Consider the following 18,585-nt stretch of genomic DNA (forward strand, 5'->3'; position numbering starts at 1 on the left):
CTCAAACCAGGGAGAAGCTGTGAATCTGGGGTCCCTCATGGCTGCTGGTGACCCAGGGACCTCTGACCTGTCCCCACTTCTGCAACATCTCTTCCAGTCCACTATAACTACTTCCAAATGCTCTTTCCTTTCTCCTGCTCACCATGTCCATTGAAAACACCTAACATGACTTTTCGGTGAGTTTAGGCTTCTATGAGCATAGGGAGATGCTAACTTCAGTGTCAAGCATGTTTTGCATCTGCCCAGTAAAAACCCCTGAGGCAATGTGGAACTAAAGACCAGGCTAAGCTGCTTCATTGATTTTATTCTCATAGAGGTATTTTAAAGAAAAGAGGAGTTCCTGTCATGGCGCAACAGAAATGAATCTGACTAGCATCTACGAAGACGCAGGTTCGATTCCTGGCCTCATTCAGCAGGTTAAGGATCCAGCATTGCCATGAGCTGTGGTGTAGGTCTCAGATGTGGCTTGGATCTGGCGTTGCTCTGGCTGTGGACCCCTAGCCTGGGAACCTCCATATGCCTCTGGTGTAGCCCTAAAATAAAAAATGAAAATAAAAAAAGAGAAAAGATACCATTACATCTCTTCCCTGAATATTTTAGTAGTCATTAAAAAACAAATAGAAATATTGTCTGACATAAATACACAACTATAATCACACATAAACTTAACAACAATTTTTCACTATAGCCTCCTTTTTAAAAAATTTATTGGAGTATAGTCGACTTACAATGTTGTATTAGTCTCAGATATACAGCAAAGTGAATCAGTTATACTAAACATATCCATTCTTTTTTCCCATATAGGATATTACAAAATATTGAGTAGATTTCCCTGTGCTATACAATAGGTTCTGGTTAGTCATCTATTTTATACAGTAGTGTGTATGTGTTATTCCCATCCTCCCAATTCCTCCCTAACCCCCACAGTTTCCCCTATGGTAACCATAAGATTGGTTTTTTTGTTCTGCTTTGATTTTTAGGGCTGCACTGGCTGCATATGGAGGTTCCCAAGCTAGTTGAACAGAGCTGCAGCTGCTGGCCTACACCACAGCTCACCACAATGCTGGATCCTTAACCCACTGAACAGGGCCAGGGATCGAACCTGAATCCTCATGGATACTAGTTGGATTCATTACTGCTGAGACACAATGGGAACTCCCAAGATTGGTTTTGAAATCTGTGTTTGCTTCTGTTTTATAAATAAGTTCTTTCGTATTATCCTCCTTTTATAGGGAAAAACTGAGACTTGGGGTGCATAAGTACCTTATTTGCTCTCACCTGGCTGGTGGGTGATAAAGCCAGGATCTGAAGGCTGGTAGGACTCTAAGGTCTGCTCTGTTTCCACACCCCCACCTGTGTACAGTCCTCTCCCACCTCACCACACAGCCACCCTTACAGCAGCCTTGGGAAGCATGAGTTAAACCATCAGGAAACGGGGGCCCAGGAAGGGCTGCTTGTGGAAGGGCATCAGGAGTGGTTAGGCAGATGGAAGGAAGGCTCCTGACCAGCCTGAGCCGGCTCAGCCTCCATATCACAAACTCAGCTTCTGCCTCCCCACCTCTCTTCCCTTCCTCTCCCTCTCTGTGGTCCTCCCCCCCTCCCCCATCTAGGCCCTTGTTCATTTCCTCTCCAGTCTCCAAGGAGCAGTTTACAAAGTGACTAAGCGGTGACCCCTGCTGGACCCTGTCCCTCTTGCCCTCCCCCCATTCCTCTTCTTAGCGGTGAGAGCAGCGGGAACCCCATGGACGGTGGAGCCCCTGGCCCATTTCCTTTCCAGCCTTCAGTTCATCTCCTGCTGGGGTCCCCAGGGCCTCCGGTTGGCCTCCGATGAGGCCCACATGGACACACATGGAAAAGCCATTTATTTCCAGGAGCATCTGCTTCCTCTGCTCCAACCCAGCTGTCCCCATCCTTCCACATTCTTCTCCTCCCAAAGCCTTGGGGTTCAGAGGCAGGATTCAAAATGGTAACAGAGGAGTTCCTGTTGTGGCTCAGTGGTAACAAACCCGACTAGTATCCATGAGCATGTGGGTTCGATCCCTGGCCCTGCTCAGTGGGTTAAGGATCCAACATTGTTGTGAGCTGTGGTAGGTCACAGACGTGGCTCAGACCTGGTGTTGCTGTGGCAGTGGTATAGGCTGGCAGCTATAGTTCCGATTTGACCCTAATCCTGGGAAACTTCATATGCCTCAGGTGAGGCCCAAAAAAGAAAAAAAGAAAAAAAAAGGTGAAAACCAGAGCATGAAGAGAGGGACCTGCATATAGGCTCAGAGACATGAATGCAAGATAGAAAGAGGGTGGGATTAGAGTCCCCTGGCCCTAAGTTTAACAAGTGTCACCGTCTGATATGCTGCTGCCCATAGTGCTGCAGAGGTTCCTGGAAAGTGTGGCAGCAGCTGGAAACCTGGACAGTTACTGCAGCCACACGACTCCCTCGTCCAAGGCCCGGGGAGCCCCGTGGAGCCACCGTTTCCTCTCAGAATGCTAAGCTCTGCCCAGCCTTGCTTGTGGGCCTGGGTGAGGGCCCAGGAAAGCAGGGCAGGCCACATGCCCTGGTACAAGGTGGCCAGGAAATAAATATTTACTAGATGGATAAACAAAACCTTAACAGTTCGTAACTGAGAAAGATTTTGAGTCTTCTTGTGAGAAAGAAGAAACTTAGCAGTTCTGCAGGCCCCTGGCCCTCCCGGAGGGGACACAGCCTCTGGGGGTTGGAGACATGCTAGCCCAAAGGTGGGGAGTGACATGGGGCATGGAAAATAAAGTTATCGGGGGAGAAAGTGGAAGAGAATTCCAGCCCATTTGTGAAATGTCGAGGGAAGCGCTATCTCGTGGAGGGCGGAAAACACCGGGGACAGTCTTGGCAATGGATGGGAGCTCTGGTTCTCATTCGGGTAGAGAAGGGCAGGACATGCTGTTTCAAAGGTTGGATGACTTTCATTTGGAAGAGGGCTTTGAAAAGCTTTGCAAAGCCTCAGTGGAAGAACGCAATCCCAAGCACAGACGTGTGAGCAAAGCTGATTCTAGTAATTCAAACTAAATTTTTTTTTCTTTTTAGGGCTATACCTGTGGCATATGGAGGTTCCCAGGCTAGGGGTCCAATCTGAGCTGCAGCTGCCACCAACACCACAGCCACAACAACGCAGAATCTGAGCTGTGTCTTGTCTCTCAAGGGTAAAGGACCCCCGCCCCCCCAACCCCTGTTGTCTCTCCTGGGTCCTGAGCTCCCATGGCGGCAGAGACAGGAGCCCAGTCGTGCTTTCCCTTCCCTTCCAGACAAGGCTGCAACTCTGCCCCGGGATCCTGGCCTGGCTGAGGCAGTGTGCAGGATGGGACACACTTCACCTTTGCAATGGTTTGGGTCTATGTGTCAACTTTAGGACCAGGAGGTTGGGGAAAGGAGGAGAAAAACTATCTGGCCAAATGTTATTCTGGGTGTGTCTGGGAGGGTGTTTCTGGCTGAGATTAACACTTGAGGTGGCCTCAGTAAAATAGATTTCCCCCTCCTGTGAGGGTGGGCCTCATCCAATCAGTTGAAGGCCCAGATACATCACATAGATTGACCTTCCCCCCCAAATCAGAGAGAACGCCTGCCTGATCTTGTTGAGCTGGAACATGGGTCTCTTCTCACCCTTGGACTTGAACTGGAAGAGCCACTCTTCTTGGGTGTCAAGCCTACCTGTCTTCACATTGGATCTTATACCCTTGGCTTTCCAGAGTCTCCAGCTTGCTGATGGCAGATCTTGGGACCTGCCAGCCCCCTAATCAAGTGAGCCAATTCCTTATAATAAATCTCTTTCAAAATGCACAGGTTACACTTCTCTGGAGAATCCAGAGAAGTAAACTTCTTCCCTGATGCTACCCCCCACCCCAGGGCCCCCTTAGTAAGGAGATACTGGGGACTGAAGAGCAGTTCCCGACTCTTCTGTGATCTTATGGGAAATGCCAGACCTTGGAGAGAAAATGTAGAGGGCTACTTTCATAAGCAGGATAGGTTGACAGCAGGGCCAGCACAAACCCTTGTCACAATCCAGGGTATCCTTTAAAAGTTTCCAGACTCACCCTGCCTGAACTCACGTTTTCTCTGGATATACATGTTCCTGCCCACCCCCGAGGTGGACACTAGTGCCAGATGCCCCATCTTTGCTCCCCAAAGAATGTCCAGTGGAATTCTGTGGGTTTTTTCCCCTTTTTTTCTTTTTTGGCTGCCTCTCAGCATATGGAGTTCCCAGGCCAGGGATCAGATCTGAGCCACAGTTGCAACCTGATGCAGCTGCAGCAATGCCAGATCCTTTAACCCACTGTGTCAGGACAGGGATCGAACCTGTGTTCTTGCACTGCAGAGATGCCACTGATCCCCTTGGGCCACAGCAGGAACTCCCTAGTGGAATTCTAAAGCTTTCCCAGTCTGGGGTGGTGGGATCAGAATAAGTGGGCCATGCAGTCAGTAGGGTTGGGCAAACTTGTCATCCCTGCTAGGTAGGACCCCAATTTCCAGGTGCTGCCATGCTGCTCAAGGCTGAGTTAGGAGGGAATAGAGGCTGAAGACCCTAGGGAGGATGTAGAGGGGACATGGCCAAGATTGAGTAAGAGTGGGACAAGGGTCTGTCCACCATCCCAGGGCAAGCAAGAGGCTGGGGTACCACGGCAAGCATCTTGGGGCTGGGGAGCAGCCTGCCTGGCATCAGCTCTGATAGCTCCTGGTCCAGCTGAATCCCAAGGAACTTGATACCCGACATCAGAGCTCATCTTCCTGAGGTCCAGGAATCTTCTGCCTCCTCCCAATCTAGCCAGCAGAGGATGGAAAACTTTGACCTCATTTCAGAGATAGGCTGTCACTCAAGGATAGGCAATAGCACATGCTGAGAACGAGAGAGAAAGAGCTGGGATTCAGAAAGCCCTGGACAGCAGGAAGGTTGGTTTCCATTCCAGCTTCAGGGCCCTGAATTAGCAGGTCGGATCTAGCAGGAGCAGGAATGATGGTATACTGACAGCCTGCTGGGCACTGTGTGTGTGGTGGGGGGGTGAATTTTATCAAGCAGATACAAAAGTCTATAAAAAATGAATGTCCAGCTTGATGTACTGTAACCCCTACCCAAGCCAAGAAATAGGATATTAGTAGCACCCAAGAAACCCCCCAGGTATTAATATTAATTAGTTAATATTCACAATCTTCTTTATAGGAAAGAAGGTGTTACTATCCCCATTTATCTGTGAAGAAACTAAAGCTCAGAGAGGCTCAGAAATTGCCTAAAATTTCATGGTCCGGAAGCCCAAACTATGGAGTGTGTTTGACATCAGATCTCCATCCAACATTCCACCAGCTTCTCCATGAAATGTGAGGAAAACACGAGAGGGCATGAATGACATTTAAAGCCGTGTCTGGACCTCCTGATCCCTGTGATCTGGAGGGCTGCACGTGGGGTCCTACCCTGGGTGGGTGGTTGGACCTGAGCAGGTTGGACACTTTTCACCTCCAAGCTCAGAATCTCTCATTAAATAATACCATTAAAATGAAGGTTCAGGGAGCTCAGCCTCCTCCACTAGGTCTGCCCTGTCTTGTCCTCCCCAGCTCTGCATTATGGATGGAATGAATCATCTGGTAAATAATTCACCTGTAATCGGGGCAGCGAGGGTAACAGGAGAGTAGGGGTGGAAGAATTGAGAGGGCTGAGGTTGGGAACCTGAGCCAGACTCTCCCATCCTTCCAGGGCTAGGCTTTGCTCTGGGAAGAAGGAGCCTGAGAACCAGGCAGGAACCTCGGCAGGGCAGCTACTCCAGGAGATGGGGCCATGGTGGGAGAGAGGGCCCCATGTGGACTGCTCCGTCTCCTGCTGCTGGCACCACTTTGCCTTCTGCATCCAGGGGCCTCGGGTGAGAGATGCTCAGACTCATTCCCCACTCACATCCCATTATTTCTTCCCCTTTCTTCCTCGGGATCCTTCTTTTGCTCTTGTTTAGCCATTCAGTGAAGTCCATTAACTTCGTTCATCTGCCTGACATTAGCCAGCATCCACTCAGCCTCCACTTTGTGCCGGGCGAGGGAGTGGGGGTTGGGGGGGCAGTGCCAGAAGACAGAGCGCTCTGCTTTACCTTAGGAAGCCATAGAGGTTATTCTGAGGGCTGTTGTTGGGGTGCAGTCATGGACCAACACAGTCATATTTGGATTTCAGAAAGGGCCCTCCAAGCTTTGGGCAGCTTTCAGGGAGCTGGGAGCAGTGTGGAGACCTTTGCAATTGTCTAGGTGGGAGGTCCTGGTAGAATGGGCCAAAGCAGGGTCCACGGGGTTCAAAAGAATCCATTTCTTAGTTAAAGGCTTTTCTTCTTGATCAGTTGAACATCAGTATTTTGCCTTTGATCCCTTCCCTCCAACTCCATGCCTACCTCCTCCTCTTCTCTCTCTGGGGAGGCTGACAGCAACGGAAGAATCTGAGACTGGGAGTTAGGACTCCAATCCCAACTCCACCACCTACTGTGTGGTTTTAGACAAGGTGACCATGTTTCAGAGTCTCCGGGGATGTTATTGTTGTGACAGTTGAGACCAGTAAGTGATGCACGGGGAGAGCCCAGTACAGGGTCCTGTCACCACGCAGGGAGCACTCAGTCCATGGAAGCTTGTGTCTCGAATGTGTGGTTCGGTTGTCCTCTGAGGCACTTACTTTTGGAAGTTTGCTGAGTCTCTTTATCATCTGCTGGCCACAAGGGGCAGAAGAGTGGGTTGCTCAGGCAGATGCTAGTCTTCCGGCTGGGCCCTAAGCAGGAAAGAATGCCTGCTGGCCTTCTTTCCCATGGTGACTGTTGACTGCCTGACTCCCTGATGGACGGGAAGCTCCATGAGCGCAGGGAGGTGTGGTTCATTTGTCACTGTACCCCAGGCCTCGGGGGGGTCACTGTCTGGCTGATCATCAGATTGACTTCTGGGTGTTTACTAAAAATACAGATTCCTGGGCCCCGACCCCCACCCCAGGGGATTCTGACTCAGTAGTCTGGGATGGGGCCCAGGAATCTGCATTTTTATCATGTTTTCCAAAAGGTCCGATGGGAACCTCTGCTCCAGTTCATTCCCTGGTCTCAAGGATCCCTATCCTGCCTGCTCCTATACCGCAGCTAAACAGAAAGCTCCGTGGGCTCCCTCAGAAACTCTAAAAGGCTTATGCTGCCTTAGCAAGCCCTACCCAGCTGGCCAGCCCTGCAAAACAATAAACAGTAGCTCTGGGCAAGGAAGGGGAGCAGGAGACCCCAGAAGGCCACAGCCTGTGTGGCCTCTCTGTCTCCAGGTCATCCCCACCTGACCAGCAGAGCCCCTGAAGAAGCCCCATCGATCCAAGGAGTGCGGGGCGGCTCTGTGGAGTTGGCCTGTGGCTCCCAGCCTGCCCCCCTGGTGGTCTTTTGGAGCTTCACCCCCCTGGGCTCTCTGATTCCCCGGCCTGTGGCTGTCACCAATGGAGCAGAGTCCAAGGTGGAAGCCGAGGCCTCGGCTCTGGGTGTCGTGAGTCTGTGGAACAGCAGCCTGGTGCTGAGGGAGCTGCAGGAGGGTGCCCGCGGCCACTTCCTGTGCCAGGCCCTGCATGCAGCCGGTGGCCAGCTTCACACCACCTACACCCACCTCACCCTGGCCGTGCTGGGTAAGGGGCCTGGCCCGGGACTCAGGCTGGCTTGAGCTGCTCAGCATGCTGCTTTGTATCTACTTGCATGTGCTTCTCATTGTGTTCAGGTGCCATGGGCCCTCCTCCAGGAAGTGAGGAAACCTGGGATCAGGAGAAAGGGAGGCTCAGGACCTGGTGGGCAGGGCAGACCCCAGCCAGCAAGGGTCACAGCCAGGTGGGACCTGGGTCTGCCATAACAAACACAGGGCCTCTCCTTCCTCTGGCCAGTGCCCGTGTCGAAGCCTCAGGTGTGGCTGAGTGACCCGTCCCCAGTGGAGGGGACCTCCATGGTGGCCACATGTGCAGTGAGGGAGGGCACGGAGCCCGTGACCTTTGCCTGGCAGCATCAGGCACCCCGAGGCCCTAGAGAGGCTCTGCTGGGGATCACGAATCGTCTGCTCCAGCTGGACCCAGTTAACCGGACACACTTGGGCTGGTACATGTGCAGTGCCCACAACGCCGTGAACCAGCTGAGCAGTGACGGAGCCTTCCTGGATGTCATCTGTGAGTCAGGATGGTTGGGGAACGGGAGGGGTCAGGGTTGGCACCCACCTCCCCACTTGGCCTCGGCAGCTGACACACCTCAGGGCCCCCAGAATTACCCTGGGCCTCCAAGAGTCTCCACTAGGCTCTAATACAAGGGCTTTTCACCTTTTCAAAGTCATGGGCCCCTCCTCCCAGGAAAATGTGCATACATGAGGAGTCATAATTTTATCTATAATTTCAGGGGTGGCCCAGGAAGTCTGCCTTTGACAGGGATGGGGCCTCAGCGGAAGAGAGGGTGGCAGGTTGATCCTAAATCTGAGGCAGAGAACTGAAGCTAGAAATCAGAGACTTGTCTTGGAAGCATGCATAGCAAACAAAGGATTACTTTTCAGAACACACAAAGAACTTCAAAAAACCAATGAGGAAGAAGCAGCAATCCAATACAAAGGTGGACAGAAGACCAGAAATAGTTATTTCGGTAAAGAGGAGAGCATATGAAGATAACTTAAAATTTTTTTAGGGAGTTCCCATCATGGCTCAGCGGAAACGAATCCGACCAGGAACCATGAGGTTATGGCTTCGATCCCTGGCCTCGCTCAGTGGGTTAAGAATCTGGTGTTGCCATGAGCTGTGGCATAGTTTGCAGACGTGGCTCAGATCCTGCATTGCTGTGGCTGTGGGGTAGGCTGGCGACTATAGCTCTGATTCAACCCCTAGCCTGGGAACCTCCATATGCCGCAGGTGTGGCCCTAATAAGACAAAAAAGCAAAAATAAATAAAATTTATAAAAATTTTTTAAATTTAAAAATGAGAAATCAGGAGTTTATGTGAAAGATGAAGACTAGGATAGTCTAGAACTGCCCTGTCCAATATGGTAGCCAGTGGCCTGACTTTGAGCGCTTGAGACGTGGCTGAACCTGAGATGTGCTCTGAGTGTGAAATGCACACTGGATTTTGAAGACTTAGTCTAAAAAAAAAATACATACATATACATATGTATATACATATGTGTGTGTGTGTATATATGAGCTTGTCAACAATTTTTATATTGATTGTACATTGAGATAATAGTATTTTATATATATTTGATTCAACAAAAAATATTATTGGAGTTCCCATTGTGACTCAGCAATAATGAACCTGACTGTTATCAGTGAGAACAAGGGTTCAGTCCCTGGCTCCGCTCATTGGGTTAAGGATCTGGCATTGCCATGAGCTGTGTAGGTCACAGAAATGGCTCGGATCTGGCATTGCTGTGGCTGTGGTGTAGGCCCCATAGCTGCAGCTCTGATTTAACCCCTAGTCTGGGAACTTCCATATGGTGCAGGTATGGTTGTAAAAAAAAAAAACAAAAAAAACAAAAAATATTAATGTTGTTAAAACCTACTGTTTTTAATTTATTTATTTATTTATTTATTTATTTATTTATTTATTTATTTATTTTTGCTTTGTTGGGTTTGCTTATTTTTCCTCTGTAAGATATGGAAAATTTGATGTTCTCTGGTGGCACAGCAAGTTAAGGATTTAGGGTCGTCAGTGCTGTGGTGCACATTCAATCCCTGGCCCTTAGAACTTCTGCATGCCACGGGGCACAGCCAAAAAAGGGGGAAAAAAAAGATTTGGAAAATGTGAAACATCTGTGACTCAACACATCTATTGGACAGTGCTGGTCTAGAGAATTTAAGGAGCCAGGACTACTGAGGTCCACTAATGATGGTGGCCTGTGGGAATTTTGAAGTGAGGACCGTGGAGGAGACTGGTGTGCAGTTCTTGGGACAGAGGCAGGAGCAGAATGGAAGCAGGCAGCGAATTCAGTCCATTCTGGGAGTCAGGGAGAGAGGGGACACAAGAGACAAGGGAAGGCAGTGACCCAAAGAAATGAGGAAGGATGGCTGCTGGGATCATGATCAGGGCATATTCCCACTCTATTTTTTTCCCTTTCTAGTCTAGAGGGACCAACCACCCCAGTCCCAGGAGACCCCTCCATCCCAGGCAAATGGAAAGGATGGGAGCCCTGCCTCTCCTCCACTTAGCCAACTCTTGCCTATCCTGCTACCCCAGCCCAACCACCAGCCCCTCAGGGAAGCCTCCCACAGTCACCGCTGCCCTCCCAAGCTCCCAGTCCCAGATGCTTACCTCCAGGGACCCTGATCACCTACTTGGATGGGTCGCACACTCTGAGTTCCCAGGGCCCTCGGTAGGAATTGACACAGTTGGTATCTAATATACATTCCCTGGATGGCGAGTGAATTCAGAGATGATTATATGATTGCATGGAGGAATGAAGGCTGGGGAGATATGACAAGTCTTCCTCACCCTCCAGATGGTCCAGACAATCCTGTGATCACCATGGAGCCACTGGGCTTCACTGAGGAGGGGTTTTGGGCCAGTGAGAGGGAAGAGGTGACCCTGAGCTGCCTGGCTGCATCCAATCCCCCAAGTCACTACGTGTGGCTCCGTGACCACACTCAGGTCCACACTGGGCCCACCTACATCATCACCAGCGCCAGCCATGCCCACACAGGCCTATACACCTGCCTGGCCCGCAACAGTCACCTGGACACCCGCACACAGACCAGCGTCCAGCTTACCATCTATTGTGAGTGGATGGGGAGGGGGTGCTCACAGCTGTAACCCCCACAGACCCATGCTCTGGCAGAGTCCAGCGGCCCTAGTGTGGAGGTGGAGGGGTAGGGAGGTCTGGAGAACCAAATGGGGCTGCAGAGCAGGGGGGGCAGCAAGAAAGCAATGGGAAGGGACAGGACGAGGGGAGATGCCACCCAGACTTCTCCCAAGGGACTGTTCCCATGGCCCTGGAGACTGAACTGAGGCACAGAGAAGGGTAACGACAGTAAGGCAAGGTGCCCAGGGGCAAAGAAGAGAAAGGGAGATGGGAGACTTCCCAGATGGGGGCCTCCAGGGGAGCTCTGGAATTCCTAGGGTACTCCCCTCCCCCTCAGCTGCTGCCCTTGACCTGAGAGGTCAGCTGTTTCCTCACTGGCCCCTCAGAGGGACGGCTCTTTCTCCTGCTCACCCACTTCTCCCTACTTCCTCTACCCTTGACTCCTCTGGTTGCTGGGCTTCCAGCTGGGTCCGAGGCAGGGGCGGGGGTGAGGGTGGGGTGCTGCTCTAGTCCCATCCCCACGTGCTTCTCCACCCAGATCCCCCCAAAGGGCAGCCCTCCTGTGCTGTGCTCCCCACCTTTGGGGCTCTGGCTTTGGTCTGCACCTGGCCTGGGGGGCTTCCAGCTGCCCAGCTGCAGTGGGAAGGGCCCCAGGGGACTGGCCCTGCTGCCCTCAGCAATGTCACCTGGAATCACGCAGCCGCTCAGCTCCCCAACAGCAGTGTCTTCACCTGCACTGGCCAGCACCCAGCCCTGGCCCGGCCCACCCTCTGCAGGATCACGCTATGTGAGTGGACACAGGAAACAGCAGGGCTCTGCCATTCCAGGCAGAGGAGTGGGCAGGGGACAGAGCAGCGGGGCCCTGGGTTCCGAGGTGGGGCTCCAGACCACAATCTCCAGACTTGCCATGTAGCAGCACTCAGCTCAGCCCCTACCTCTCAACTTTTCTCTCTACTCCAGCCCTGGTCTCCACCCACACTGTGCCCTGTCTTCCTCAGTTTGGCTTAGGCCCCTGTGACACCCTCCTAATGGTCTCCCAGCCTCCAGGGAGGCACTCATCCACATTATGCTTTACTTCTACTGCTCTATTATTGCATGTTGGTCTTGAAATGTGCCTTTAAGTTTCTGTCTCGGAAATTCCTACCCACCTACCAAGACCAAGTGCATGTGTCATCCTGTCTTCAAAGTCCTATTCCCTGAACCCCAAAGAATTTGTCTTTCCATCTGTACCCTAGCACTCATCAAATTCTATTGTAATGGTTTGCTTAGTGTCTGTTCCCACTATGTCCCTGGCCCAGGGCTGGCCCTCAGTAAATGACAAATGAGTGATTGAGTGACTATGTATGTGGAGCAATGAGTGAGAGAAGCAACAAGAAAGAGAGAGGGGTGGGTAGGCCTGCCAACCCGTCCTCCTCCTGCAGGGCCCCCTTGAGCCATTATTCCCTACCCAGGGGAACCCCTCCGGAGCCCCACCTGCTGGACCACGGCCACAGTGGGAGACCAGTTCATCATGCTGAGCTGTGAGTGGCCTGGAGGCGAGCCCCCTGCCATGCTGAGCTGGCTTGATGGACAGAAGCAGCCCTTGGGCAGCAGCAGCTCCTCACTGGCCGTCCACCTCCTGCAGACCCAGGGAGACCTGGCTGGCAGACAGTTCACCTGCCGGGGCACTCACCCACTCCGGGTCCCTGATGCCCTCTGCAGGCTGCAGCTAGGTGGGTGGGGGCTAGAGACTCAGTTCTGGGTGGGGAGAGGAGCAGCCCCTTGGAATCAGGATGAGGGGCTCTAGGGGGTGGCTGTGCAGAAATGCAAAGGGAGTCAAGACACTGCATCACCTCCCCTCCCAAGGACTCAAGGTTTTTTTTGTGTTTTGTTTTTTTTTTGTCTTTTGATCTATAAAATCAGGGGGCGTGGTCTAGGTCTGTGTTGTCCAATAAAAATACCGTGTGAACCATATCATTTAAAATTTTCTAGTAGCCATATTAAAAAAGTAAAAAGAAACAGGAAAACATTTTATTTAGCTTGATATAACCAATATATTAGCCCTTCAATATGCAGGAATAAAATTGCTAATGAGATATTTTACATTCTTTTTTTTTTTGTCTTTTTCTCTTTTTGCCATTTCTAGAGCCACTCCCGTGGCATACGGAGGTTCCCAGGCTAGGGGTCGAATCAGAGCTGTGGCCACCGGCCTACACCACAGCCACAGCAACGCAGAATCCGAGCCTCATCTGTAACCTACACCACAGCTCACGGCGATGCCAGATCCTTAACCCACTGAGCAAAGTCAGGGATCGAACCCGCAACCTCATGGTTCCTAGTCGGATTCGTTAACCACTGATCCATGACGGGAACTCCATTTTACATTCTTTTTTTTCAAATTGTCTTCTAAATCTGGTGTATTTCCAGTGACAGCACATCTCAATGTGGCCCAGTTTCAAGTGCTCGGCTGTCACATGTGGGCTGGGACCACAGTTATTGGACAGCACTATCTAGACGATAAAGGATTCTCTCTCCCTTGTTTGCATCAATTTGCATCAAGGGTGCCTGATTGTATTCTTGACAGGCACTAGTGTTTCAGGTGCCAGAGGTCTCTATCTCTCTCACTCCTTCTACTTGTTTTTAGTCTGGTTTTTTCTTTTTTTTTTCCTTTTCGACCACCTGCATATGGAGTTCCCAGGCCAGGGATCAGGTCCAAGCCACAGTTGCAACCAATGCCACAGCTGTGGCAATGCCAGATCCTTTAACCCACTGTACCAGGCAAAGGATTGAACCTGCATCCTGGTGCTACAGAAATGCCACCAATCCTGTTGTGCCACAGAGGGAATTCCTGGCTTGATTTCTCTCTCTGTTTTCATCTGTACCTACTAGTCTTACTTATTGCCAACACAAGGGAAAAAAAAAAGAATTAAATAGTGAAGTAAAAACTTGAGGAGTTCTCTGGTGGCCTAGAGGTTAAGGAGTTGGCACTGTCACTGTAGCATGGGTTTGATCCCTGGTCTGGGGAACTTCTGCATGCTGTGGGCATGGCCAAAAATAATTTTTGAGAAAAGCAAATAGCAGCACTGTCACATATAACACTTCTCACAAAATGATTCACATCTTGGTCTTAGGCTGGGTGACTAGCATGTTTTCAGGGAGGTCCATCACTCAAAATATTTCCCCCCCATTACTAAGTCTCAGGAATGGAAATTCCATCATAGGAAAGTCACTGACACCTGAAATTATGGGTCTTTGGAAGTCATTCCATAAAAACTGAGCACCTGCTTTGGGCCCAGCCCTGTGCCCAGGGTGGGGAGGTCATGGGCCATTAGGGGGAAGGAGGCCCTGTTCCTGGGAGGAGGCGAATAAGGCAGGGGTCCCACCTGTAGGGGCTGTTCTGGGGCCAGATGGGAGAGGAGCAAGAGGAACACTGCTCTGATCAGTCAAATTTGGAGCAGATGGTGATGGTGATGTGAATCTGGCATAGAGTGAGAGCCTGAAAGAGGAGGCAGTCGACCCAAGACAAGCCTCCCTGTCAATTCCACAGCCTGTTTCCTCCCTTCTCTCCCCCTCTGCCCACTGCTTGCCAGCACCTTATCTCGAACCCTCCCCACCATCCCAGAAAACAAGGGCCATCTTTCAGCCTTAACTTCTCTGTCCCTGCAGAAGCCCCACAGCTGGCAGTAGCCACACCCCGGGTGTCAGTGCTGGAGGGGGAAGAGGCCTGGTTGGGCTGTGCCCTCCTGGGGGGCACACCACCTGCCCAGCTCCTCTGGCTGGGACCCCAGCGACAGCAGGTGGAGCCAGGCACTTCTGAATTCATGCTGCACCCTGAGGGTGCCCAGCTGCACCTGAGGATCCGGGAAGCCAACCCAGCACGCCACAGGGGCATCTATCAGTGCGTGGCCCAAAATGCCTTGGGCAACAGCAGTCAGAGCGTCCTACTGGAGGTCCTGAGTGAGTGAGGGGCACACGTGCATGCGTGTGGAGAAGGGGAGGGGGAACCTCCAGCCTTAGCCGCTGAGGTGGAAAGGTACAGTTCCTGCTCCAATACTGGGTGCATTATCTCCCTCAGTCAGCACAGACGGACCCTCAAAAGCACACACCTGGATGTGAACGTGGATCAAGTGCAGGCAAACAGAACTCCACACAGTCAGAATAATCCCCATTTCCGTGGTTTATAGATGAGGAAACTGAGGCCCAGCATGTATGTTTAGAGTAACACAGATCAAAACTACACAGAAGGGGAGTTCTCATTGTAGTAACAAACTGACTAGTATCCACGAGGACTCGTGTTCAATCCCTGGCCTCGCTCAGTGGGTTAAGGATCTAACATTGCTGTGACCTGTGGTGTAGGTTGCAAACGTGGTTCGGATCTGGATCTGGTGTTGCTGTGGCTGTGGCACAGGCCAGCAACTGAAGCTCCGATCCAACCCCTAGCCTGAGAACTTCCATATGCTGAGGGCGCAGCCTTAAAAAAGAACAAAAAATAAAAAATTAAAATTAAAAAAACCCTAAACAGAAGCAGTCAAGTCTACAAAGCCCAACTTCCATATTACCTTTCTCTCAACAAAACTGTCTATTCTGCATGTGTGCGTGCACACACACACATGAAGTTATAAGTAGGTGCACCTCTGTCTGTGTCCCCACAGGGTATCCAGCTCCCCCCAACGTCACCATCAGCCGTCTGACCTACAGAAGACAGCGCAGAGAGGTGCAGGTGCAGTGGGCCGTCCAAGGCCCCGGCAACCTAACGGGCTTCCTGGTGCAGCGGAGGGCCAGCGTCCCAGGCCCGGGAGCCGGGGCTTGGGAGACAGCAGCTGGTGACATCGAGCCAGAGAGCAGGGGCCGGCGGCTGGGGGGCTTGGACCCAGGGGTCCTTTATGCCTTCCGCGTCCTGGCTCTGAATCACCACACAGCTGGCCACCCCTCTGAGGTGAAGATACCAGGTGCTGGGCCAGTGCCGAGGGGGGACTCACCTTCTCTCCACAAATCCCAGCCCCGGGTCATCTCCTCTCCACCGGGTTTCCCCTACTCCGTTCCTTTGCTTCCTTCCTCCTGAATCCGTTCCATCCTCAGCCTCTTCCTCTTCTCCCCTCCCCCCCAGGCCACCCCCCCTGCTGTCCTCTCCATCCTCCCCAGGGGCCTCCCAGGGGCGAGAGCCAGATTCCAGCTTGAATCAGAGGAGATGGGGAAGGGGGAGGTGTGGGTGCTGATGATTAAATAAGGATGGGGCCCAACTCTGCACCTCAGTCTCACCTCCTTGGGGCACAGGTAGGCTCTCTGCTTCCTGCTGCTTGTTCTCCATTCTTGGAATTCCTCGTGGCACCCTTCCCTTCGGCCCTAGCTGCCAGGATAACTGGCCTGCTGTCTCCTGTGCCAGAAATAGCGGACTTACCAGGGACTCAAAACCTCAGAGTACCTATTTCTGGGGAGAGACCCAGTCTCCAGATTCTCTGGGTCAAGGATTGCTGACGGTCCACCTCAGGTGGAGACGGAACTGGATGAGCAGGACACAGCCTGCTTTGTACCCTATAAGCAACTGTTGCCAAGTTCAGCAGCAACTCTAAACTTCACCCGTGCAACCAGTGCTCTTCCTTCTAGCGGACCCCCCCTTCAGCGCCTATCCCGCAGTGTTGGGTGCAGCAGGCACAGGAATGGTGGTGGCAACAGTGGCCTCTCTGCTGGTGTTCCAGTATGCTGCCCGGCACCCTGAGACCTTCCCCCGTGAGTGGGAAACTGAAGGGCAGGGTCGCTTGATCTGGTGAGGTGGCCAGGCCCAGACCTATTCCAAGGACAGATGTAGACTCCCCTGGGCAAGGAATCTAGGTGCTTCCTTTTTTTTTTTTTTTTAATCCTTTCTTTCTTGGCTGCCCCACAGCCTATGGAGCTCCCAGGCCAGGGATCATATCAGGGCTGCAATCTCAACCTAAGATGAAGCTGCAACAACACTGGATCCTTAACCCACTGTGCGGGGCCAGGGATGGAACCCATGTCCCAGTGCTCCCAAGATGCCACCAATCCCTTTGTGCCACAGAGGGAGCTCCTAGGCTCTTCTTTAATTGTGACCTTGGACTTCCCCTGTGGCCTACAACATAACTACAGGCATTGTCTCTTAATTGTGGCCTCTCCCCAGATGTCCCTCAGGGCTCGAATCCCAACCTCAGGTATCCAGGGCCACCCCCTTTTGGGTTTTCCTGAGTCTCGGGGAGGGGAGGGTTATTCTTCTGGGACCTAGCTCATTGTTCAAGAAATGCACCTCTTCCTTTTCTTCCTACAGGCCTTGGTCGGTTGCTAGTTCCCATGTAAGTATGGAAACCCAAGTCATTCTCAGGGTCAGGATTTTCTTCTACATGGAAGAGAAGCCTGGGAAGATGCAGTTGTCATTAACTTTACTCCCCCACTTCACCCTCAGGGAGCAAAGTCGTCAATATCGGGGTTCGGGGAATAGCCCTGAGGCAACGATAGGTAAGCCTGATTTTATCCCAAAGGTTATTCCTGCAAAAGGAGAACACTCCTGAGTTTCATGCATGATGCCACCCCTCTTGTTCTCTGGGAACAATCTGGGACACCCCCCCTCCCAGGCCTCTCTCTCTCCTTTGCCTGTGTTTGTTCTTTGTAGGCATTGAACCACCACCCATCACCCCAGGTTCAGATCCTGCACAAGAGTCCACAGAGGCTCCTGTAAATGTCACCATCACAGTGACTACAACGCCATGAATCCCCAAGGGGAAGGTGCAAACATGCTTAGGGAAGACAAGGGGGGAAGGGACATCCCCTTTGTCACACTTAGTCTGAAAACCAAGCTAGCTAAGAACCCCAACTACCCCTTCCCACTGAATATCCAGCTTTTACAACCAGCACAAGGCTCAGCCACAGGGCCTCTAAATGACTGGGTTACAAGTACTGACCTCGCTTGGGGAAGACAGAGGTGGAAGGACAAGGAAAGCATACAACTGGGGAAAAGACTGGCTGTCCAAGGGCAAGTGAGAATCATGGTGCCAGAAACAGTGCCATGGGAGCAAGCTGGCTGCTTCTAGACAGTCTGTGACCTGAGCAGTTCCACAATAAATCATGCACATTGCTCTCACCAGTGGTGTTATTCCAACTGCAGCTCCCACACGGAGAGGCTGATCAGGCTGATCAGGCTTCAGCTGGGTCCCAGGTTTCCCTAAGGGGAGAAAGCCAGGAGACGGGAGATAGGCAGGCATGTGTGCCCTTCAGTCAACGCAGCTAGAGACGTGCTCTTCCAGTTCTTTCTGAATCCCAAATTCCCTCCCAAAGAACACAAGCTTCAGATGTAAGACCAGCTTAATCAGGGCTGGCAGCAGCCAGGTGCCAATCCCAGAGCCTCTGTCTCCCTTTACCTTTCCTGTAGGAACAGCACTGAGGCTGCTGTGGTCAAAGGGACTCACAGCCGCTAGACTCTGGGGTCTGTGCCAACAAGGCAGGACAGGGGTTCCTGCCACCAGGCCTGGGGAGCTGGCTGACAGGGGACCAGGGCTGGCCAAAGTCACACTCTGTCAGCTGCCAGCATGACTCACTGGCTCCAAGCGTGTGTGTCTGACATCTGGGTGAAACACAAACGCAGGCTTGTTTGAGGGCCTTGAAGAGTCAGCAGAGCTGCCTCCGTGGGGGACTCAGATGAGAAGAAACAGCGAGGGCGCCAAGGATGATCCTGCCAGGAATCAGGAAAGTGGCGCCTCAGAGGAGACGGGAAACTGACTGAAACTAAGTTCTTCTCAGGTTCTCACAGAGTCAGACTTTATTAGAAGAGGGGTTTCAAGTTCCCTCAGAGCTCTCAGGATCAGGGCTGAGGTTCCAGGAAGACTTATTTAAATCTAGGGAACA

General features: G+C 51.9%; 1 protein-coding gene across 1 annotated transcript; it reads left to right on the top strand.

Annotated features, from left to right (window-relative positions):
• The first annotated feature begins 5,792 nt into the window (after nt 1-5,792).
• VSIG10L2 (V-set and immunoglobulin domain containing 10 like 2) lies at nt 5,793-17,454 on the top strand. Its single transcript, XM_047754373.1, has 12 exons — nt 5,793-5,874; nt 7,278-7,625; nt 7,875-8,150; nt 10,456-10,731; nt 11,294-11,542; nt 12,207-12,467; nt 14,401-14,691; nt 15,387-15,683; nt 16,339-16,461; nt 17,015-17,039; nt 17,150-17,202; nt 17,357-17,454. The coding sequence occupies exons 1-12, from the start codon at nt 5,793-5,795 to the stop codon at nt 17,452-17,454; spliced, it is 2,379 nt and encodes a 792-aa protein (XP_047610329.1).
• Nucleotides 17,455-18,585: the final 1,131 nt, after the last annotated feature.

This window comes from Phacochoerus africanus, chromosome 11 (assembly GCF_016906955.1).
Source record: "Phacochoerus africanus isolate WHEZ1 chromosome 11, ROS_Pafr_v1, whole genome shotgun sequence".
NCBI lineage: Eukaryota > Metazoa > Chordata > Mammalia > Artiodactyla > Suidae > Phacochoerus > Phacochoerus africanus.